Raw genomic sequence first — 25,632 nt, forward strand, 5'->3', positions numbered from 1 at the left:
ACTGTAGAAATCATGGCAGCAGCGTCAAATCGACCACCACATCCTGAACCCAATCCAAGCCCAGCTGTTTGCCAAAACTCAAGCCAGGAACCAAATATCCAACGATTTCGCTCTGAGAGCCGAAATCCACCAATGTCCAAACATCAAAATCTAAATCTCTGCAGATTTTCTGTTTCAGGCTGAGGGAACACACCGCTCCTTTTCTCTTTCCTGGCAACATATTACTGTTTTATCAAAACATTTTTGATATTTAACTTGACATCACATTTGTGATCGCTGATAAAAAGCTGTTCCTCGCGTACTCACGGTTATCACGGTGTCTATTTTCTCACTGTATCTGTCTTTTCCTCTGTTTCTACCTACAAGAGGCATCCAGGGACAAGCTTCAGTGCAGCACACTTCTAAACAGCCTGTCTGTGGGGGGTTAGTTTGTTTTACTGTCCCAGCAGGAGGGCTGATGGGAGTCAACCGGGGTCAAGGCAGGCTCGGGCTGCATAGCAGTAGTTTGACAGAGGGGCGTAGCCTCTTCAGACCCCACAGATTGCCGTTTCAATAACGCGTCAAGCACCGCTTTCGGGGAGTTGGTATACCCTTTATAGAGGACAACTTTAATCAACCATGGTTGAGCTGTTTGTGTTATTGTTTTGAAAGAGTAGTAAGTCATTTCTTTTTTCCTCTGACCGTCAGTTTTTCATTTGGATGTGCGGGGAAAGGCAGTTGGCCGTAAAACTTTCTTCAGCTTCACAACATTTATGGCGTCCACATGAGGGATGTGGAGAAACTGGGGCTCCGAATTCGATCAAACTGGATTTCAGGAGGTTAAATGGAAAATGTTCCTGATCCATATGAAAAATGTTAATATGGAGAAGAACATCAAGCAGCTCTGCACTTTGCATAGATTAGGTAACTTCCACGTGTTTGGGGATGTATTGAGGCCAGAGTTTTTACCCGCCATTGTCGTCATCTTGCATCGTGATGTCCCGCCCCTGGAGGAATACATGAGATGAGTTTACGGGCATGGCGAACAGCTCTTGGCAGATGTGAGCAGCTGGGCTCTGCAGAATGGCTACTTAAAGAGGCCTTACAGGTACGGTAATGAGCAGGTTTTTAAAATCCCCCCATCGACTCACTCCTAATCAGCCTTGGGGCTATTTTTACCAACCCCTACGGGCCCCTCGGGCTCATCCACTTTGAGTTGTTCTGTGAGGGCATGTTATTCTAACTGAAACAGACAGAGAAATACAGTGTCACAGCGCACACACTCATGCACGTGCCAATTTAGTACCCACACCCACAATCGCATGGAGACGCACATTAACATACGATATGAAGCCACAGGAAAGACGGTAGACACATGCTCTCACCGTGTCGGAGTGCCTAGAGGTTTGTGTGGGGGAGGGTTTAACTTCAGCCTGATGAGCAGTGCTGGATTTAACTTTACAACAAATTCTACAACCTTCACGAAACTGTTTCACACAATTTAATGCAAATGAGAGATGTTCCGATGCTGATAACAGCAGAGGAGATGTCTCCAGTTCTACCAAAAATGCAGGCTTAGGCATCTGCAGGTACAGGAATCTACATGTCAATCTGATACCATGTCTTCAAAGTATAATTTTTCATCCGAATAAAAGTGCAATATTCTTTTTCCCATGTGCAAGCCTTTCATTTTGAGTGGTGGGACTAGTGTTGGCAATTACAACACCAGTAATATGTTATACAGCTATTCAATCATGTCACTATTTAGGGTTAGAAGCATACAGCTGTTGAAGTGGATTTATAAGTTGCTGTATGTCTTCCACACCCTCTCTCTCCCTTTCACACTTGAAATGAGTCTAATGATTAAAGGTTTAATGACCCCAAAAAAGTCAAGGATCCACTAATCCCTAATCATGGTTCATCTAAGCAATCACAGACGCCCACATTTTCTGATGGAGGCTCACAAACCTGTCCTGATGTAGAACTCCTCCCACTGGCTTCAGGTTAGTATGAGGTGTTGGAAGGCGTCTCTCAGGCCACAGCAAACTTCTGACTCCTGCAGACACACAACTTCTCAGACATTCAAATAATGGAAACTGATCATCAGAACATAAACTTGGTATTGAGTTCTACCGCAGGATCTTTTGTTTCTGCTGTATGTTGAGAAATTGAGGAAGATATTTTTAAGAGGAAAAGTTTGGCATGGAAATGTACCGCAGGATTATGACTGTAACTCTGGAGCCAGCGGCTCAGTAACAATACACAGTAAACATGCCTGACTGCACAATAAGAGACAGATGTAGAATACAAAAAACTCACCAGACTAAAAAAAGATCACTATTTTATTTTAGACTCAAGTTTGTCATGTATGCTATAAACGTCTTGGTGAAGCTTCTCAATGACCTCTCATGACTCTGACTTCAGCTTTTCATCTCTTCCTGCCTGTTCCTCCCACTCCCCTCGTGTTTCCCAGCTTGACACCGTGGAAGGTCAGTAACATGCTCAGTACACGATGCTACATGTCAACACACACACACAAACACACACACTTACACAATATGGCACGTGCTCCTCCAGCTGGTGGAGAATCACGATCCCGTCACCTCGAGGGAAAGCGGTGCGACGGTGCGTTGCCATGGCAGCAGCTAACAGTCGGCCTGTCGGGGGTTTGTGAGGTCGTCAGAAGTTTCCCGGTGCCCGGCTCAGAGGGATCCGTCTCGGGATCTAGGTGATCCGAACTCAAAGATGAAATATATACGCAGGCGTGTGACTGACAACTCGGATTTTAAACACAACAGACAGAAGTGGGTTTTACACGCTCAGAGTCTGGTGCTGGCATCTTCATCAGGGTACGAGTTGTGCTTATTACTTGTGTATTGGCAGGTTTACTTTCCCCCCCAACAATCTTTTGCTCCCCATCTGTCTCTCCGGCTGTCTGTCAGATAAAGCCAACTATTTGTGTCTGTGGTTTTCTCTGAGTCGTTTTACTTTTCTTTCTCAAACAGCGGGAGCTGCTGAGTTCATTTGATCATCGGTGAGGATAAAGAGAAAGAGGAGGATTGGAATTCATTATCCATCGGTGCATAGATATGAAGAACGCGGTTCAGGGTTCAAGGCAGCGCTTTCTTTTTTGGCTTCCACCATCACTTGAGTTTCAAGCCCCTGCAAATCTCAGATGATCTGTAACATTTAAATCTGCGTGTGCACTTTGAAAATGCAGCAATGCAAAGGAATGCTCATTTTAAAATCAAGCCGAACATGTTTTCCCTTTGCTCACTTTTTTCCTCCCTCTTCATACAGACAGCGACCAGAGTTGTGCGATGTGACGGAAATCTCCCGATGGACGTTATCACACATCCAGATAGAGATGCATACCAATATTCATTAGCCATTACTTGTTTCCCAACAGGGGAAATGTGGGCCATTTCTTTGCAGATGTAATTTGCAATGGCAGCCGTTATCTCCATCCCTCCTTGTGATTCTGTGCAATTCGGTGAGTCATCGGTAAAAACCTCTTGCAAAGTTCTGGGTTTGTTTTGAGGACTTCTCCAGCTGGCCACTGGCGAAATGCTTTTTATAGTCAAAAGTCGTTGGCAGTGCCATTCGGAAAAAAGAAGCCAAAGTATTTTGGATACGGGTGCTGCCATTTTGCACTTTTGACATAATTAAGAGGGATCGTTTTGAGGAGCAATGGTACCAAGCTCCCGCCAACACATTCATTCGACCAATCGTCAGTCTCAGCTGTCAGTCGTGACATTTCAGGCTTTTTTTTTTGCATCAAATCCTTATTAACTCATTAAAACCAAATTTACTGGAAAATGTACACGTAAATGTATAGACATTTAGATATATAGATATCTATATATAGATAAAGTATAGATAATACACAGAGTTATATATTCGGACACCTCTCAAGCTGTTCTCTCTGCATCGGTAAGTACGTCGTCATTGTTGTTGCAGGAGTAAAATGTCACATCACCGTCGGTCAGTAGGGCAGAAAATATTATACTGAGCGTTTTATGCCACATTTATAAATGGAACATATTCAGTGTCTGCAGCAACTCTCAGTTCTTTTCAATCAAGGCATTTCTGTTCGCCACTGCCTTCAGTTGAGCCACATCTGACTCTTTCTATTCATTTATGTTGATCAGACGTTTTGTTTTCATATCAAACTGTTCTCTCTCTCCTCTATGTCTGCATTTTATTTTATTTTTTAACTCTACGTGAGCACAATGCAAGATGGTGTTTACTGCTCAGTGAGTGACCATCAGATTTAAACTACTTTACATGACTCAGAAAAGGGCAGGACAATGTAAATGGGATTGAGTCAAAAAATGAACTATATTCGAATAACATGAAATATTATCTGACGTTAACGTGTCTCACGGGCAGTAGCAGGGTTGAGCGAGAATAAAATATTCAGTCTTGTATCAAACGGTCATTTTGAGCTTAATTACAAGTTGGAGTTTGTATGACTGTTCATTTAAAGGCTGAAAGATACCGTGTGTCCATTACAGCTGTAATTAACAGAGTCACTCCGCTCCATTGTTGCTGGCTGTTGATGTTATTTAAAAGAGCGGCTCGAATGTAATTAAACTGATAGGTGGATTGAGCGTCCTTGAAATTGGAGATAAAATTGTGTGAAAATACAGTTTAATTAATGCTTTAGCAGGACGGCTTTAAAGACGTCTTATTATAAATAGCTGTTTCATTTGATGAATGTCTGTGTGTGTGTGTGTGGTCCAGCCACACTCTTTAAATTGCAGTATGGGTGTAAACAGGGTTTGGAGAAACATCCAGATGATTTAATGTATTTAACGGTATCAGTGACACACTATAGCAACTATTCTCACAAGTACAAGTCCTGAATTCAAAATTTAATCCAAAGTGGGCTCATGTTACTTAATAGAAAAACTGTTAAACATGCATCACTGTGATGAGAAGCACCTAAAATAATGGATACCAGCTCTGTGAAAATGTTATTTGACATGAATTTGGACTTTTTAGTCAGTCCATGTCCTATCAACTTACATGGAGGAGGTTGGACAGGTTGGCTTCACCTTTGCGGAGCTTATCCTTATATTATTGTACAATATTCTAGATATTTTGGTCTATAGCAATGCAGAATATTTTATGAATTGATCATATGTATTATGTTTAAATGTTTAAAATTAAAAGTATCTTGTTATCATAGGTGTACAATTTAAAGTATTGTGGAGTACAAGAAGTAGTTAAAGTCTAATGAAGGAGAAATACTGTAAGTGTATTTTTAGTCAATGTACAGAGTCAGTTTTGAAATAGAATTCTGTGCTTTTGATTGACATTCGGCTGCTTCATGTGGAGGATTTCTCCGAGGTTTTTTTCCGCCATTGTATTTAACTCTTCGGTGTGCACGCTGGTTCACGGTGGTAATATCAGCAGCAGTGGGACATAGCTTAAACAAGGCATCAGGATGAAGTCGTACAAGCTGTGAGAGGCAGTCACACCAGTACTCGGAGGAGCCAATTATTTTCCAGTTTTAGAGTCTGTGAGAATGCTCCGCTAATTATTGAAAACCGTGCTTGTTCAGTGGCTGGAAAGCTGCAGATCCTCCAGAACCATTTGCTCCCATTGAGTACCTGGGCTAATTAACGTCAGCCTCACATTTGAAAGGACATTTGTTATTTCAGTCATCCGTTTACACAAGCTGCTTTGACGCACAACCTCAACGTCAGTGGTATGTTGATCAGCAGCGACACGATTGTTCATGTTCTCTGTTTTGAGGGGAAACAGAACTTTCGGGAACCTTGAGAGTTGACCTTGAGATATTTTGGAGTGAACTCTGCCGCTCGCGAGCCGTGGGAGGGAAAACTTTCTGTGAGACACTCCGGTGTATTTACCAGACCAGACGTATTTGTCTTCACTTTACCAGAGAGGACCTGGACCCCCGAAGGATCACCAGAGAGGTCATTAACACTAGTGACCTGTGTCCGGCTTATTGTTGCTGGATAATGGCTGGAACAAAATGGAACTGGGGAGCTATAACCAAGACGGACCGAAATGTGAAGTGGAGTCAAAAAAGATAAAAGCGATTGCAGACACATGTGTGTGTGGGGGGAATGGGGGGGGGGGGGGTTTGCAGCTTCAGGAGGTTCGCAGGGTCACAGTTTTTTAAAATTCCTCTTATTTTGAAAAAGATGAGGTCACAGCTATGGCTGTTTAAACCATCAGAGACGGGTTTTCAAAATGGCTGCTGGCTCCAGAGACCGAGCTGTGGTTTCCATCGAGAGTTCCACAGCTTCCTGTGTGCGGGAGCTGAGGTCCGTCCGTCCATCAAGGTTAAGGTGCAGATTGGGAATGATTTGTCATTTGAGTAGTTGGCAGCCACCAGAGGGAAATGACCAGAGGTCGAACATTGGACCACATCTCAGCGACTGATTGGTATATTATATACCTGAGAGATCTTCATTGGGTTCATATTTTATATATCATTGCCGGCGGGAATGCTCTATATTATGCTCGTCTGTTGACATCTGATAAACTCTTCATCTCTCTTTTTCCCAGCAGCAGAGAAACGGTGGGAGATTTGGGAACATACGGTGGATGGAGCGAGTGAAAGAGACAAAATTCACAGAGAACTATTCCACACAGAAAACTGACATTGAGTTCTTTGTCGTCCGTGCTCGGTTTCTACGATTTGCAATTTTCCGAAATGCAGATACAAGGTCAGTATCCTCATTACACAAATGGAATATCAAACACCTGAAACAAAATGGAGATGTAAAATACAGAGGAGAGACACTGAGATTAGGCTGAGCCGCGGACAAAAAAGCCTTTCCCCCCCCACAAAACAAATCTCCCAAAAAAGAGCAGGGCATGTGTAATTACAGGAGTGGGCAGCACGTCGAGGGTGGAGGCGTAACCTGGCATCGTCAAAGGCAGGGGAATGAGCGAGGGACGAGGGGGATGATGCCCTCAAGACCATGAAGAGATCTGCGAGAGACGGAGCAAGGCCGGGGAGAGAGGGGACGGTAAATTAATGATGGAGGCAGAAGAAGAAAGGGACAAACTAAGTGAAACAAAAGACTGAGGCAGACTTTGAGACGGACTTTGAGAAAGACTTTACGGATGAGGACTGGTTGGCAGAGGCTCCAGTCCAACCAGCTGTTTCCCCCAGCACCGATGCTCAGCAGTAGCCTAATAGGCAGAGTGAGTCAGTGGCTCCGTCTCCTGTCTCCCAGGCTGCCTGGAGGGGCTGTATTGATAATATCCCAGCCTGCGAGGCTCAATCCGTCCCCTGGGGCGCTCAGCAGCGAGTGGATGAAGAGTCCCCGGACGCTCTTTTGGCTCCGCAGCTAGACACTGCAGCCGAGGAAGCGATCCGAACACACCACAGTAGTAAGACAGGTACACTCATGCACGGACACACAAACCGACACACTGGCTGAAACGCCTTCCCTGCACCTCATTTATTCTAATTCCGAGTCGCCCCTCTTGAACTCGCTGCAGAGTGAGGGGCAGAGAGCAATGATCACAGAGGAGGAGAGGAGACGTGCGAGGGAGAAGATGGAGAGATGGGGGAGAGAAAAGAGAGAGGAGAGAGATTGGCAGCCCGTGCCGAGGATCGTCCTCCTCTCTTCTCCCCCATCAGAAGTGCTAATCCAGCCGGCGGAGGTGCAGACCGGCGCTCACACCTGCCGTCTCCTCTCCATCTTGTTAGGGGGCCAGATGGGAGAGAAAGTGACTTCCTGCTGTAGCTCCACCACAGGGCTCGTTCCCTCACATTAATACCTTTACCGCTCGGCTCCATTTGTTATACACACTCAAGACACACACTCAGGGGGAGCCCCGGGCTGTGAATGATGGCCGTATGCAGAACCGTGCTCATCTATAACCCCCTGTGGCTGGAACAAAGTACAGTCGGCTCCTTGAATGTTGAAACCAAGGTTAACATTTGGAAGTGGTGCAGTGCAGTTTGATTCAGCTGCTCTGGGTAGAAGTACATCCGGCCCGAGTCGACGGGTCCATAAAGGTTACTGAAGTGGGTTTGTAGGCAGAAGGCCTCAAATTTCTACCTGTGAGAGCGTGTGCGTGTGGAGATCTGGTGGAGGAGCAGAACGAGGAGGTCGCTGGCCGCTGTGAGATGTCCTGTGGCCAATCTGGGGCCAGCAGCAGCCACTGGTCCCTGCATGGTGCCCCAGGTGCAAACGTGTGTTAATATGTGGATTTGAAAGAGAGGAGAGCCGGAAAAGCGTGTGAGCTCAGCACAAACCTCGTTCCCCTGATGAATGGAGTAAAAGAGAAAAACTAAGAGAGCTGATGGGAGGATCGAAAGATGAAACACTGGAGGACTCGCTCTGAGGCACCATTACATTTCAAACAGAACAAACCAGGGTGTGAGGACTGTTCGATACAATGTGTGTGTGTGTGTGTGTGTGTATGTGTGTGTGTATGTGTGTATGTGTACTTGTTTTCATCGAGCATACATGCACACTACAGGTCTGCTCAGGCTCGGGTATAGGGCATTAGGACATACTGTAAATTACATTGATAAAGAACTGTTAAGTACTTTTTGTCTCATTAATTATTCAAAATAAAATGATACAGTTTTATGCACATTAACTAATCAAGCATCAGTTTGAGCACTAGTCCACTAAAGAAAGTGATTTTATTAAACCTCTGTCCCCTTGTAACATCACTGCAGGGCTTACCACAGTTTATTATAGAGGCTGAATAAAACCTCCACTCACTAAAGAACAATAATTTACTTTTCCATCCTACATTATAAACCTTAGGGAAGATTAGCGGATGCAGAGGTCAGTTATTTAAAGAACACGCCCAACTGTTTGGATCCTAATTTAGAGAGGACACTGATGAGACGTGTCAGCAAGTGTCTGAAGCAGCTTAGCAGGAGCCGTTCATTGATGGATCACATCACACTGACGTCACTCCCAGTTCATAAATCAGAGCAGAGGTTGAATGAAGGAAAAGTCAACAGAGAACCTCAACCTGTTTCTTTAGGGAGACATGTTACTATCTCATGGGTATAATGCAGATCAAATATGTCGTCGGGATATTTCAACCAATTTAAACCTTAGTGGACATTTGTACTCATCAGTGAAACATATGACATTAAAGAATCTGCTCTGAAAATGCAGATGTATCGCAGATAAACAGAAAGACATGTTATATATATATAAATAAACAACCTGAGCCAATGGGAGGAAGTGCATGACGACCATCCTGGGACCCCTGCTGAGACCAAACATGGTGTAAACGATGTGCCACAGATTATGTTTTGCAGCAGGTGTCATTGACTGTGTCCCTTTGAGAATACCCGACAACAAACAAACACCCACATGTCAGGACGCAGAGGCAGGTGGGAGGCCTGCAAAACTAATAAAACACAGCAGTGAACATATGTGAACATGCTATACACATACAGTGCAGTGCATGCTGACATTACACACAAAGACACACACACACACACACAGCGGGGGCAGGTAGAGAGATACGTAATCCCCACACACACACACACACACACACCTTTTCATACTGGGGCTGTACACAAGGAATATTTGTCTGATAAGAAAGGTCACTTTTGTCATTTGAAAGCACATAAACCGGTGCAGGCTTCACTTTCAAAGCCTCAGTAGAAAGGAGAAGGAGGACAGCCGTGCCTCTGGACAGCTGCTCAGGCCGTCATAATTACAGAACAAATCGCACTGCTCTTTTCCCTCCATTTCATTTCAAATAGTGGATTAAGTGCCACAAAAAGAGCAGAGTTCTGAAGCCCTGCCATCTGTATTTTGTACAACAGCAAGTGTGTGTGTGTGTGTGTGTGTGTGTGTGTGTGTGTGTGTGTGTGCTTCCTTATCTCATCTGAACCATCCACCTCAAACACAGCTCCCGGTTGGTTTTTTACTCTCCAATCCAGAGAGGTCGGCTTAGGGCCCTGAAACTGGGTCATCTGGGTGTTGGTTAAAGGGGGGAAAAATGGGTTCTGGGAGCTGGCTGCAAAGCTGCCTGGATCACGTACAGGTAGAGGAGAAAGACACGGGGCAATCTGTGGGACGGGGACGAGGGGAGGGACGATTGGAAAGGTCAGGCTGGAACAGTGCAGCCCCGTTGCTGGGGGAGATATTTTTGGACAGCGCGCCGGGGTCGCAGCGCCAGACTGTCAGCCTCTGCTCTGGTCTGTTTGCAAGGGGCCATGGAGGAGGCTGGAGAGCCTCAAGGTCACGCCCTGCACCTCCTCTGCTGACAGAACGAGGGACGGAGAGAGGGACGGATGGAGGAAGGCAGGGTGGACAGGTCACAAGGACCTGCACACAATGCTACTCTTACAAGACAAAATGAAACTGGCTGACTTTAGCTGCTTTCAGACATACACTCTGCAGTTCACCTGTGTTTTCTCAGGAGGAGGTGCATGTGTGAATGCAGATGTGCGAGTGAGACGCTCCACAGCTGCTGCAGACTTGTATAATGTCCATTTAAATCCAGGTGAGGTCGTTGTGAGAACCCAGCAGGGGAGCGGGTGCGTTAATGATGCTTCGAACAAAAACAAAAAAGAAAACACACATGAGCCGACACCGGTGTCTCTGTGATCTCTGCAGAAGAGTTAATACGTCGCTTACTGCCTCTGCCTCTGCCTGCTGCACCCGGCTGCCCCCCCCCGCCCCCCTCACCTGAATAAACAAAGGATTTGATGCTGTTGTAAACGTGTCTGTGCAGAGAAGCTCCCGCTGTGTTGTTTATGTGTGAAAGGTAAACTCGGGGTAAAGTCCTTAAGGCCATTCTCCGGATTTTACCCGCAGGTCAAGAGGGAAGAAGAAAGGGCTGCTGGGAACACACTGTCCTTTCTTTGGCGAGTGACAGGTCAGAGGTGTGGCCTGTCTGCGGGGGCCTCGGCTGTGAAATGTGATATCACTCCGAGGGTGACCCAGATAGCTTTGGAGCTGCTCCAGTAATGGATGTCAAGTGGACAGGAAGTTTTAAAGCCCATTAGAGTCGTCGGCCCTTTAAGTCAGTTTTTATAATTAGTTCTGCTCGATTTTATTTGTTCAAAAGCTTCAACCTCTGCTCAAACTAATTCATTGTTTAAAGAGTCATGCTCGGACATGTTGACGTCCAGTCAATTAAAAAGCTGCTTGTTGATTCACAATATTAATATTTGCATTTCTGCATCTCTGCAAAACTAGAAGGTTTAGTTTTAAAAGGGCTACAAGGAAACTGCTGCATTATTTAGTGAAAATTGTAATAATTGTCTGATAATAATCTAAGTTTCTGCAGTAACTTTCTTGACGCTGCAAAGTTCTCCTCAGTTTCTGAGTCCCACCAACAGTCACATACTGATTCTTGATAAAATCAGCTCGTTAAGTCCACAAAGGAGGTCAAGTTTATTGTGAAAATACTTACCAGACAAATACAGTCTACATTGTAAAAACTGGGCTCCACTGATTGATGCAAGAAGAACAGACAACAGGAAGATGAACATGTGTTTGTTTAAACATTTTTATTGCTATGTAAAATTAAAAATCTCATTCCTCCAATGAAAAAAAAAAGGTCTACTCTTAAATAACACAAACGTTATCAGGCAAAAAATAAAAAAAATATTTGGCATTGTGAAGTGATGTTCTGCTTGTGTGGAAAAGTCAATTTGAGTAGATCCAGCAAAACAGATGTTATAAAATGTGCACTGTACAATTTGGTACAGTTCAAAACTACCACATTGAACAGTTGAGTCAGCGATCGTCTGATGGGGTAGTCACACTGAACCAAGTAAACTGCTAAACATACAACGTTTCTCCCTATCTACATTTAACACTGTATTTAACTGAGGTCCTACAGTAGTATCATGATACATTAACCTTGAATAAATAAAACTGAACACGTGAAGCAGATGTGCTTATTATTGGCACATCCAATGAGTTTCCTTGGTACTTGTACCGACGGTGCGATGGAGAAAAAAGGCTGCAGCTGCTCGTCCCAGGAGACGCTGCACGATCTCTAACTGATGCAACACATCTCTATTAACCTTAACACATCCATAATCGAGACAAGGAATCTATAGGTGAAGTGTCCCCTTCGATACAAAGACACGATGATTCATGACAAACACACGACTTCAAGTATGTTCCGAACGCAGCTCCTCTGTTTCACCTCTACGCCCACGTGAGGGACTAAAATCTAGGCATGCAAACACGACTAAGATGTGCACCCACTTTCTCTCTCTGTGACAAACCAGAAAAGTGCATACACTGGGTCAGGAGCTGGACGCTCGCTGGGGCTTCGGTTTGGCTCCTGATGCTGAGGCAAAGAGGCGTGGCTCTTCTACGTCCACATTCTGAGCATTTTGTTGCTTAATAACAAATCTGCACCTACGATCGCGCGTGTAAAACATGAGGCATAATCATTCAAAAGTGAAAAGAGTTTGAAATATCCCCGCACCACCTCTCTATTGTTGGACATGGACATAAAAACAGGGACATAAAGTGACTGTTATAACATTTCTAAACAGAAAGTCGCTGATATAGGTTATGAAATAAATTAAATTCTTACCACAGAAATAAGAGAAATGATTTTAGCCAGCAAAAATACGCTTTTTTGTTAACGTTTTTCTTTTTTAAATCCACTTCCCAAACAAGGGGTAGCTTGTGTTGAATCATTCCATTTTTGCATTCTGCATGAGCATTCACTGCATTCATGGAATACCTTAAAAAATAAATAAGTAGATAAATAAATAATCCTTGCATTGTTTAGTATCTGTTATTCTCGACTTTTACAGTACCATGACTTGTAACTGTACAGTGATTAAGGTATATTACAGGCGTTACAAGGAGGGCTAAAGGGAGGGTCGGAGGGTACCGGTGTCCTGCTGGTCTGAGCAGGGCCAAACTAAACTAAACTGAACAAGGCCCCTTAAGAAAACCTCAGTCATTCAGCCTCTCCTTGGTGAGCTCCCACGAGGGGGCTGGGCTGAAGGGTGAGGCTCCCATCCGGTGTCCAGAGCTGCCCAGCGATCCAGCTCCATACCAGGATTGCTGAGATCGGAGTTTGGCTGGGTGAGAGTCAGGGGAAGGGGGGAGGGGGGGGTGAAGTCAAAAAGGCGAGGTGTCTGTAGCCAGGGTTGCCACGGTGACCTCAGAAGTGGCCCATCCTGGCGGCGAAGAGGCTGCGGGAGCGCGGCATGGCCGAGGAGATGCGGCCAAAGCTGGACGAAGGCCACTTCACGATGAACTGGGAGGTCACTGGCAGCACGTACCTGGACAGGCAGACAGACAGGCGGACAGGCGAGAGCCAGGGACGCAGGGATTAGGGGGAAGGATGAACATAATGAGAGGATTAGATATGCAAAGGTCAGAATTTAGAGGTCAGGGCGCATTAGTGCTCGGGACTGAGACCAAATATTTTTATATATTGACTCTGCCATTTATGGACTTCTCCATTTGCACATTTCAACTTCAATAAAGACCTGATGATTTCAAGATTTACGACCTAACCTTCCCTCGGCAAATGACAAAAAGAGGGAAAAGAAGAAAAATGTAAAGATGAGGCTTAAACTGTGAGAGCCACATGATCTGCGGTGTTTTTGGTTGGGCTGCGACTAACGAAGCCGGTTTTCTGATGGAAAAGACCAGAGGGAAATCTTCACCTTGTCTGAACAACAGTTAAAAACCCAAATATACTGAGTTTAGAGTCATGTTTGACAAAAAAGCATCAAACCATTATATTTAAAATGCTAGAAAGAGCAGATATTTGCAATGTAGGATTACTGAAATGCAATGTACCAATTCATCAACTGCAAAATGCAAAGACATCCACCTACAGTGTTTAAATAGGTTGTCTGCAGTCTTCATGTATCGGCTCTAAACCGTGGGCCTCGTACTGACTAAACCAGTTTCACTCTTTCATTCTTTGAATTCTCTACTAAATTTTTGGTAGCAGGAACAGAAAATCCTCACCCATCATTCCGCGGCAAAGACGTCAGAACCTTTCTAAGACTTTTCTATGACACCTTCCACCGAGACAGAGCAGTGAGGCAGCTCCTGCTAACAGCGTTCCAGTACCTGAGAATGAGACCAGCGTCAGGTTGAGATAAGAGTCAGGACGGGTCGAGCCCTGATCCCATCTTCCATGGATACTGGAAATGAGTCAGATATGGTTTGTCAGAGCAATGTCAGATGAGATGATCAAATCCTGGGGGGGGGGGGTGGTGAACTCTTGGTTATGCAAACTTTTTGGGACGACTGTTCAGAAGACGATGAGGGGGGGGGCCAGTGTGAATTCTTCCACACTGGCCACTTGGAAGAATGACTCCCATTCATTTGGGCTTTTGTAGCAAACGTGTCTCATTTTGTTATTGTACATAGTGTGACCTTAATGGCACATCTGCAGAGAGGATCTTAGACTAATAAAAACTACATGTAATACTCGTTTAGTTAAACAAGTACAGTGGTCGAAAGAAATACTCCCTTAAGATCTGACGATCTCATCAAAAGGGAGTCACTGGGGCAGAGGATTACTGAGTGAAGAAATAATATCGTCTTTAAAGCTGCTGCTTTTACTCTGACAGATCTCTCTCCTTTTTTTGTGGAATAGGTCTTCTTCTAAATTCGACCGGAAGGGGGTGGGGGGTGGGGGAGGGGGGGTAGTCGCTGAGGGCGTCCACTTCAACACAGTCCCAGACCCGAGAGAGTGACTGGAGACTCAAATTAAATTCATTTAGTCCGACGAGAGTGTCCTTGAAACGGCTTCAAGTGGGCCACAGGTAGCCCTCCAGCACGTCTTCTTCATCTGAGACCGGACTTGTGGGAACGGGGGATCAGTCCAGCACTTCTTCTAAAACTCCTCCATTCAAACCCCAGAGAGAGGTGGACAGGATCTGCTTTGGCTTTCAGCTTTTCAGATCTGCTTCTGTCAGGAGGCTCAGAGTGCAGTTTTAAAAAGAGACATTTAGGGATTTTGTGCTATAATGTTCTGTCACACTTCATTTCTAATGTTCCTCGTCTGCCCGCTCGGCAGCGCTTACTCCATCGCCCTCCGCTGTGAGAGTCACTGTATCTGTGGGGATCCTGTCCCTGGATCTGTGGTCTCTCTGCTTTCTCTCCTCCATTCCCAGAAGGTTTTCACTGAACACCTCGAGCCCGAGCATGGACATAATAGTCCAAAGAAAAAATCAAATTCAAATATTGAACATTCATTGGGGGGGGGGGAGTGTGTGTTCTTCTGAGCTCCTCTGCTATTCACTTTGTGAATATTATGCTCATAGAATGTGGTGGAAGTGGCAAGGGGTGGGGGGGGGGTGGGGGCTTCTCATGTCCATGCGGCCGCTGTCTCTGCAGGCTATATTTAATTGGACCCTCATTCTGCATCTTCCAGGTTCGTCCTCCTTTTGATCATAAAGAAGTGTCTTGGCAAAAAGGTGCATGCTTGGAAGCCACGGGGGGGGGGGGGGGGGCTTGTTCATGCACTCTGTGCTTTGCTCAAATCCATCAGTTGACAGGAAGACAGAAGTGATACACCACTGCTCCCGATGTGAACATGCAGTGCTGCGATCGACACTCTGACAGGCCTCGCACGCCACCGCTAAGTCCTCCGCCGAGATGCAACTGCCATAGCGAATTAAGACGAGGCCAGACAGGATGAAACACCATGACTAAGGATGGAGAGGAGGCTGCCGCGATGGCTGACGCAATCACAAGCCAAGAGGTACAAGGAGGCTTGGAGGTTATCTGCAGCCCACATTCAGCCCAACACCCCAATTAACCCTAATTACCATCACACTTTTCAACCAGATGAAAGTTAATAAAATCTGAAACTTTTGTCATCGTGGGGAAATTGTATTTGGGCAGTGACAGTAATTCGAGGCTTAACAAGGAAGTCATTAGCCGAGCGATTTGGCTTCTTCCTCTCATCTGCCCACACAGACTGAAGGACCTTGCCGGGACCCACGAGGCTGTTGACACACCTGATCAGGCCACTCCACAGAGGAAGGATGCTCGAACAAGAGCGGGCAGGTGTGGTCAACAATGGGAGACCCCAAAGACCTTCGCTAACAGACCCACTTTGATGTGTGCTACGGGCTGCCAAGAGCTGTGTGAGTGTGAGTGAGTGTGTGCGTTATACGTATGTGCGTTCATGCAGGAGAGACAAGAGACATTTACCTGAATATATGATCTATGGTTTTGATGTGAGATATGGTTTAGTCAGATCATAGTGGTGGGGAAAAAAACTGGCTTCCATCCAAGCATTTGTTGGTGCATTATCTTATACTGAATTGGAGAAGCTTAATAATGGGGAAATTTGATTTAAAAAAATCCTAAATCTGCTTGTTATTTTCTGCAAAAATATGAATAGCCTATAAGAAAATGTACATCGATAGTGTACCAGCCCTAACCCTGGTGTCAGGCGTGGAGGTCGGTCCATTCCTGACCTATTTCATTTAACTCGGTCAAGATGTGTTAAGATGTCACAGAGGTTCCAGTGCTGTTAGTACAATATCCCCTAGACAAATAGACTTTCTCTTTGAGGAAATAAAGAATTTGTATTCCATCTTTTACATGCCAGTTGGATGTGAACACAGCTCCGGAAAACATAGTTTGAGGTTGGTCTAAGTTTGAGTAACTGAGGAGAGACGAATGATCGTTGTGTAACAGTCACATGACGTGCATGCACGCACACACAGTCACACTCACACACTTGGCTCTCTTACATTAAGCTTACGCATCAATGAGACAATAATCCTAATTGCTTCTCAGCTATCTGGAGTGGCGGCGGGTTGCGACTGCTCCGTGCATGCCTGATGGAGCGATGTGATCGGCTTTGTGTTGTGAAACTGCAAACGACACGATGCGAGCCGAGCCACTTTCTTTCTTCTCGGGACAAGAAGAGAGCCGTGTTTGGGTTGATCGTGGCACTGATGACGCTGTGCAGGTGAGACGCAAAAGTGCCGACCGAGGACATGTGTCGTGAAAACGCAGCCGGGGTGAGATTCTCTTGATAAAAGCAGTGGGTGACAGGTGCAGATTAGCGTGTGTTGCAGCGGTGGTGATGTACAGCAAGCCGCCGAATGGTTGCAGTGCCGACAAACAGTGATCCAAACAGTCTCAATATGCTTCCGTCTCCTGTCTCCTTCCTTTCAGATGCACCTTTTATAGATTTGAGCGACAAATTATTCGCTATAATTTGAAATGCATATGTTCTCAAGCCAAATAGCACTTATTGGAATGTTAGTGGGGGAGAGGAGAGGAGGTCATGCTAGACTGTTTGTAAGCAACCATCGCTGGGCAGGTGGGACCAGGCCTTGGTTACAGCTGTGAGGTGGAGGAGCAGCAGCTGAAAGCGGTGGATAAGGGAAGGTGCTGGAAGATGGGGAGGGGGGGGGGGGGGGGTTTAGCACAACTAAACCAAGCTGAGACCTGCGTTGAGGGGCGAAGAGACGGAGGAAGAGGAGGAAGAAGAAGCGGCAGCGACAGCAGCAGGGGTGGAGCCATGGGTAGAGGCTGGTCCGGCAGCAAATGCCAAGCTTTTTTACACAGACATATATAGACACAGAAGAAATAAGGAGAGACAGACCAACGCATGCTTTAATGGACTCTCAAGGACACCTACTGCAGAAATAGTGAATATCATTTTGTGCACGCTCGACTTATTAAACCCGGCTACTCTTCTAGCTTTGATTTCTTTTTTTATGCTTGGATCTACCCTCAGTACAAAGTGGCTGAAGAAAACATAATGCACAGTAACATGGTCAGATCAGTCACAACACGAATACACAAACCCCCACAGTTTTTTGAACAGCTGAGGGTTTTTTTTTATACTGTAGGTGCAAAGTGATAGCCTGTTAAAATATGCGTGAGAGTTATGAATCATGTAAAACGAGGCCCCAGGAAAAAAGGAGCTCTCTCTCTCTAGCGCGTGCGTAAGGTCATTTGCTGCACAGGCTCATCTGGGCTCTAATTGAATTAAGCAGGCCTCGCGGGGCCCCGGGCTAACCTGAACACTAATCTGTGGGCCATTATTTCCTGTTAACAGTACACTCCCACTCTCCCTCTCTCTCTGCCTACCCAAAGCATATATGTGCTTTAAAAGTTCACTCATTCCGAACCCCCCACAGGGAAGAACCTTAAAAATAGAAAGAGGCTGATTTAGTTTGTGGGTTTTATCGAGGTTGTGGGATGAGGGCGTTTACGTGGAGGAGAGTGACCTTTAATGACGATAGCTGTTGAAAAATCAAATCAAAGTTTTCGTGTCTGTATGTGAAAGAAGATAAAATACTAGAGATGTACACCGATGCCAACATCAAAATTGTGTCTAATACGGCAGGAAATAATAGTTTTTTTTAAATGCACTGGTACTGGATTGTTACCCAATACTGGTATTGGTATCAGGAAGTTAAAGATGGTATTGGAGCATCTCTCAATGCTCATTAAGTGTGTCCTTTTGATCTTTATTTAGGACCAGTGTGTCCCAGTTGCCTTTATTTTCTGCCCCTGTTCTGTTTTCTGCTTCATGTTCTTAGTGTTTTGACTTACTATTTTTACCACATACATGGTGCACTTCTTTAATCTGTAATTCACTGTCAAAAAATGATTTACTTTGGGGTCAAAAGACTTCTTTAGATCAAAATCTTCTCCTCTAGCTTAGAACCTCAAACATTTTGACTCTTGACTCCCATCCTTTCCAAGAATCGTATCCAGCCACCCTACTGAATGATGTGATATCTATTGCAGCAGGAATGCTACAAGAATCTTTTACAAATAAAGAAGTCAGTGGGAGGACCTCAGAGGGTTGGGTGCCCTTCTCACCTGGTGTCATCCCATTCGGGGCTGAGTCCGGTCAAAGAGCCGCGGGACTCGGAGACAAACTTGAAGACGACCAGGAGGCAGTCTCGGCACAGCTGGACCAGCCGGCGGCAGCACTGCAGCTCCTGGGGTGACACCACCTCACTGCTCTTACTGAAGATGGTCTCCCACGATGAACTGGAGAGCAGAAAAAACACACATGCGCACACACAAGAGTCAAATTAAGTCCTCAGTTGTGCATTTTGTACGCCCCACAAAGTTGCGTACAGACTAATGTGTGTGGCCTCTCACTGTAGATGTGAAACACTGTACACCGGGATGCACACGCTCCCCCACACAGACATACAGGAAGGAAGGATGAAACAAATCCACGTACAGTTAACCCCCTTTACAGCCCCGGACATACCCCCGACTGTGAGTGAGCTTCAACAACTGAGACACGCAACCCTGGGGGGTACGTTTGATGTCTACCCCCTTTCACTTCTGCGAAGGCAGGGGGTGCTTCCTCTGAAAGGGTTCAGAACTGTGTGTGTTTCCATTCTCCTCCTCTAAGTCGTTTTCAAAGCCTGTTGAGTTCATCGCCCACAATAGCTGCTTGGCTGTTTGATTGTTGTTAAGTCCCTTAGATAAAATATCAAACAAGAGCCAGAGAGGAGCAGGGTGGAGGGGCAGCTGCGGTCGGATTTGGAGTGTGCTTTTCGAGGTGCTCTGCTTCGCCGTCGCTGCACGACATCGTGGCCCCCTGTTGGGTTCTCCCATGCTGGGGCCGTGGCCTGCTGTAAGGGAGGGGCGGAGCCATAGGTTAGTGAGCTGGCTCGATCATCCAGGGCAGGCTGTGATCAGACAAAAGCTGCATGGGGTGCATCGAGCCGGGGTTAGCTGAGGCTAGGCTAAGCTAATCCTCCTGGGCCTTTACCCTTCAACCGTGTCTGTTCTTTCCCTTTTTTTTTCTCCCATTAATGTCTCATTTTCAATCCCGCTCCTCTCCACTTTCTCTCTGCCACAGTGTCCTTATCCCTTTCTCCTACCGGTTATGATCCCCTCCATCTCTATCACTGACTCACTCCCTTCCTCGCCCTCCCTCAATTACGCCTGCCAAGAAAGAAGGGAGGAGGAAAATGGAGAGCTGTGGGCAGCGACTTCGGTTACACACTCTGAGCCCTCTGTGTCGGGGGAAACACGGCCAGCGAGCAACAGAACTGTAAAGAATCTGGAGAGGAGGAGACATGAGAAGGTCACACCTTTATCACGGACGATAAAGCCGCCAGCACAGCAGCTGTCTGCATGTCAGGCCTGTATATATGGGTGGAGGTTTTGTGGAGGTGTGCTTAAGTCTTTGAGGGAAAAATGTGTGGAAACCATCTTAATGCATCTAACGCCATGTGTGTGTGTGTGTGTGTGTGTGTGTATGTCTGGGTTTAAGAGAAACAAAATATACTTCTTGTGGATAAGGAATCCCATATGAAGCACTGATGGGAAACAGTCCAGTCGTGTGTGTGTGTGTGTCTGTCTGTTTTGGGCTTTCTCTAGGGACATGATCAAGTGGGCTGTCACTGCAGTTACTCATCTTTTAGGAAGCCACCAAAGAAAGCAAGAAAAAAATAAATAACTAAAGTAACCACATGAAAACTTTAAAGCATCGGAAAAAAACAACCAAAGTAAAAGAACTCAGAGGTCTCCTTTCAGCTTCTCCCTGCTGCCTCACAACCCCTCTCGTCTCTTTTGCTCTCACCTGTGAAATAGCTCTGATTAACAGCCCCGATTCGTGACCTTAATTTGCACCCTGTCTCTGCAGAGCACCGCGTCTCTTTCACCCCCGAGAGCTTTCAGGAGAGAGCAGCGGGGTCTGGTCGCTCTGTCACTCACTCTCTGTCATTCAGCTTCCTTAGTCAAACTAAATAAAACTGAATTAAACCGGAGAACGTCCCAGCTGTCACTGACACTGACAGATAGAGGAACACTGGGCTTAGGGACATGGGGGGAGATTGCACAGAGTGTGCATGTCTACTTGTGGTTATGGAGATTGAGGAGTGCCATTATTGAATGGATGCAGTGGTAGTTACCCTCCAGTCAGTGTCATCACTTGTTTTGATTCTAAAGTATTGGTTTTCAACAACTGAAGCTCGTTCAGGGAGGTTCATAGTAAAACTGAGGACAATTTGTTTCTTTTTTATAATTGTAAAATCTGGCTTAAATTTCAAGTCTTACATTTTACTGTCTTTACATCTTTTAGGGTCTTTTTGTTGATTGTATAGGACCATCAAATTTTTTGAATTTGATGGTCCTATGTTATGTACATAGAACCATCAAAGGGTGTTTTCACATCTCCCTTGTTTCCCGCGGACATTTGGATTTTTCTGTTTAGTTTGAATCCCCCCCAAAAAAGACAGGAGTGAAAGGTGTTGGGGACCATGGTCTGAACCAGGTGACGCTGCTAGTGATACCATAATGATATTTCAGTGGCAATGCAATAATGAAATATACTGGTTCATTCGTGTTTTCCATTCAAACACAAAAACTACTAACCACTGACATGACAACACAGCATCAGATCCATCCGTCTACAAGCCAATCAATGAAGAGTAGGTAGACTTAGCCCTCAGGTAAACAGGATGCATGTATGTCCTACTTAAATCTTATTTTCATAGATCAAATGTAAATATTCTGACAAAGACCATGTTTGAAAAAAGTCAGCAGAGCTGGTAACATCCGGTAAAACAATTCATTGTAACATAAACTGGAAGTGATAACTCTCTCAACACATTCACTCCCAGCTCACAAACTGTGTGCAGACGTGTTGAGATGACTGTGGGCAGGTTAGCTACACAAACTGTCCTACCCGGTGTTGGAGAAGCAGTTCCACAGGCCCTGCCCGTGACTCCAGAGCAGCCGGTTGAAGACTCGGTTAAAGAGCCGATAGAGGTGGAGGCTCTCCACATCTGGCTCTCTCCAGATCCGCTGCAGTGCAGAGCGGACATTGGTGCGCACGATGTCCAACACCTGAGTGTCAGGAAAAGAAGAGGTGTGAATCAAGCATGTGATAATGAGGGAAATTAGTGCCGCTGGAGGTGACAGCTTCTTTATAATTGATATGCATTTGCTGGCAACTGTTAAAAAAATTCCCTGATCTTTTTTATCTTATCTTAAAATTAGCAATCAGAAGATAAAGGATACAGGCAGCACACAAAGCACATTAACACATACTGAAAACTACTTTAATCAGACTCTACACACATATATTTAGATTTTGAGCAGGTTGATCTGTGCGTCGGTGTTAAAGTGTGCATACAGCCAGAGTGTGTGTTGAGAGAGAGAGAAAGAGATAGAGAGAGAGAGAGAGAGAGAGAGAGAGAGAGAGAGAGAGAGAGAGAGAGAGAGAGAGACTTGGTAGAGGCAGGACAGAAAGTACTGGGGCAGGCAGGAGAGAGCATGGGAGAGGACTAATTGCTGCACTAACGTCAGTCTCGCAGAGAAGGTGTCAGAAGTCCTGGGCACTCTGAGAACACCTGCGCCATCCTTCCATCTTCCCTCTTTCCGTCCCTCCCCACTTCACTGCCTTCTCTTCCACCCTTTTCCCTTCTCTTTTCACCCCGCTCAGAGTGCAGCGCTGTGGCTCTTTTGACTTTGATTCCTCGCTCCTCATTACTGACGTGCCCGTCTAACTCTGTGTGAGCGTGCATGTGTGTTTTGCGATGCGAAGAGGCAAGATTTCCCTACAGCAATATGAGGCAAGCGAGACACGCTTACACACTCCAACTGATAGATGAGCAAACACACACACACACAGATATGTTTTGGTATGGTAATCAGATGGCAGAGCGGTGGGCGCTACATTCCTGACCTCTGCCTGCTGCTCATTAGGCTGCTCCACTCCAAATAAAACATCAGCTCGCACCGCCACAGCCCACAACACAGCGACGCACTGTTGTGCAGATATCAGTGGCTGAGACATGGCATCATTACTGACACACCTACTGGATGCCATTTCACGTCTTGTCCCCTCTTCTGTTTGGTTTACATCCTCTTTGGTCTCTCTACATCTCACTGTCTGCCAGGGTAATGATCTTCGTGCATGTCTTCTTCCCCCTCTATTAATTGATTTTGGGGATTACAGTTCTACTTGTAAAAGTTGTTCAAAGACTTTGAAAGGAATAAACATGAGTGGTGACATAGCTGCTTTTAAATTGTCCACTTTACAGAGGATGATGGTTTCGATCATGTAGCAGCATTAATGACCAGGGAAGGTTATTTAAACAGATGTCAACTGATAATTGTAGCCCATTTTTTTGATTTTAAGATTATGTATTCATAAATGAAGATACATGATGATAGTGATCGAGAACTCCGCTGTTATTAATTACAATTAAGTTCAGTAAGAATCTATTGATGACGAATTAGCCTCTGGGGCAACAGCCAATAATTTTGGTCGTCTGCTTTAGAGACTGAATATCCAGGCCAAGAGTCCCATCACCGACTGATTGTTCACTGTCACAGTCCAACAAGTCCACATGATCCACACAATTCAATAGGTCCAAACGACATTTGGGCTGCTCTCTGCATTCATACGCAATTAAAAGCCCAATAAGCAAAGCTTCTTGGTCAATGTGTTGTGACCTGCTTGAAACCAAAGCCTTCTTTAAACGTGATTGATGTGATTGGACATACTAGAAACAAGAAGGCTTCTGGACCCCAAGATTCTGCATATTCTCATGTAGAATCTGTTTATAGAGATTAAGTAAGTATTATTAATGAGACCAGTCACCTGAAACTCTCTCACACGTAAATACCTCTTGCATTTTGCTGTGTATCCCTCAATTTCTTCTAGACGTGTCATTGGTTAAAATGTTGCTTATAAAATTCCAGGAAATTGTGTTTCCATGTGCGGTGCAATTTTGCGCAGCCAGAATCCTCAAACCCTTTTCTATCAGCAAAGTTTAAATGTGAGCCTCTGTGTACGAGGCCACATCTCCACCAGTGCTTCCCCCTACAGCGATCTCACAAACCAATAAACTGCAACAACTCTTATGTCTCAAAGCTCCTCTCCTTTATTTCTGTGCTATGTTGAACTGTCTCTTGTTGTGTTTCAGCGTTTAGGGTTTTCTTCTCTTTGAAAAGTGGCTTTTATTCAAAATATATTTTGTCAAATATCAAACAGGCTTGAAATAACATGGGACACCCTGAAAGTAATTCAAACTTTGCAAACATACTCTTACAGAATCTGATAGCTACTAAGTATGTGGAGCCGATCCATTGTCCAGTTCTCTAATGGGACCAGTTAATTGACCCAGATATCTTCAAGTCTGACACCAGCATAGAAACTCACCTTCCGTTGTTTGGTCGAGTCCAGCTTCACCAGCCAATAGGAGGCCACCTTTGGTTTATGGTATTTCCAGTTGTCAAGGATCTAAGTGAGGAATAGTCAGGGTGAAAAACAGTTGTATAAACATGCAGAAAGAAGACTTGCCTTATAACAGACTGCCACTCTTTAATAAGTTGAATAACAATGTGAAAAAATATAGAAACTCCTTTAGAGAAAGTTTTGTTGATGATAATAATAACAGAAAAGTAGTCTTCTGTCACTTCATTGAATCTTTTCTTAAAAACCCAAGGTTACTACACCACTCTTACGTTGATCTACAGTTCAGTAACTGCATAGAACAATATGACATGTTTTTAATTTAATCACTCAATGTGCTGGATCTTTGTCTCTCATACATACTGTGGAAATGTCCCATGTTCATAAATAGCACGATTTTCTTTTGATGAAAAGGTTTGGTATAGTGATATTTGGCATCTGGCTTGTGAGTATTTACTGCAGCACAAATACACAGCTTGTTATTCTGTCTTCAGTGTGCAGGGAGAGTGGTTTGAACTTTTGGCATCAACCAATTTCCTGCCAGTTGTACAAAACTAGTGTAGATTTTTATCTCACACAGACTCAGACTCAAAACTCCTGCTTTGAAATGAGGGGCTGCATGATCCAGGCAGATCATTTAATACATCAATTCTTAATTTCTCATGAATGGTTTAAATAATGTACTTTTTGGGGTATTTTACATGTCAATCAGCTCTTAGTTGGTGCTTTTTATGGAAAAATTACTCAAGTTAATTTTCAAACATAGAAAACTGGCTGAAAAATGACATGATGTCCAAAGGAAGCTTTTCTGTGATATTGGTGAATTGCAACACAACTGATTTACGATCTCAGGAACCCTATGTTCTATCAGTGTGGGATACATCCTTGGGGCATGTGTTGTTCTGTTCAAAAGTTGCTCTGGATATCCCCCATGCACCTGCTCCTAGTGCCAGCACCACTGTGTACGTACAGCCACCGTTACTGTTGTTCTGTTGACTTAGTCTACAACTCCCACTGGTGTAAACCTCACATGTAGCATTCTAGATCCCCTGCAAACAGTTCTCCCAGTGGGACTCTCCACACACACACAAAAAAAAATGGGTTAGGTTAAAATCCCCAAGGATTAACAGAGACAGAGCTACGGTTTCCAAAAAAGTTACTTATTGTGGTTTAAGCCTCTATCAGTTGATTATTATCATTATTATTAATTTTATTATTTTGGTCAAAAAAGCTGAAATTGCTAAACTTATGCAAACCAATCCGTGGCTTAGTAATAAATTATCAAAGTCCAGCTCTATTTGCTCTACTCAAAGTATTTAAAAGTCTAACATGACAGATTTTTCACATCTCCTAAAGTGTGGGTCCAATTTTTACCAAATGTCCTAGGCCATCATGAACACAGCTTATCAAAGCTTGTTGAGTGAATGTTACCTAATGTATTTTTAGATATTGACCAATAAGCTTCACAAGACATGGGGCTCATTAATAATTACATAACTCCATAGCTTATTT

At 44.7% G+C, this 25,632-nt stretch overlaps 1 protein-coding gene across 4 annotated transcripts in view; it reads right to left on the reverse strand.

Moving 5' to 3' along the window:
* Positions 1 to 11,388: 11,388 nt before the first annotated feature.
* ttll7 (tubulin tyrosine ligase-like family, member 7) overlaps positions 11,389 to 25,632 on the reverse strand; it is a 68,680-nt gene continuing 54,436 nt past the window's right edge. The window contains exons 18-22 of one of the 4 annotated variants that reach the window (XM_062396142.1): positions 24,088 to 24,168; positions 21,604 to 21,764; positions 18,768 to 18,941; positions 13,923 to 14,027; positions 11,389 to 13,222 (exon numbers count right to left, since the gene is read on the reverse strand). In XM_062396142.1, coding sequence (XP_062252126.1) covers positions 13,967 to 14,027; positions 18,768 to 18,941; positions 21,604 to 21,764; positions 24,088 to 24,168 — 477 coding nt within the window. In that variant the 3' untranslated portion in view covers positions 11,389 to 13,222; positions 13,923 to 13,966. Of the gene's footprint in view, positions 14,028 to 15,436; positions 17,486 to 18,767; positions 18,942 to 21,603; positions 21,765 to 24,087; positions 24,169 to 25,632 lie in introns of those variants that run through there. The other 3 variants (XM_062396141.1, XM_062396140.1, XM_062396139.1) reach the window with 3 other exon arrangements.

This window comes from Platichthys flesus, chromosome 9 (genome assembly GCF_949316205.1).
Source record: "Platichthys flesus chromosome 9, fPlaFle2.1, whole genome shotgun sequence".
NCBI classification, from domain to species: Eukaryota; Metazoa; Chordata; class Actinopteri; order Pleuronectiformes; family Pleuronectidae; genus Platichthys; species Platichthys flesus.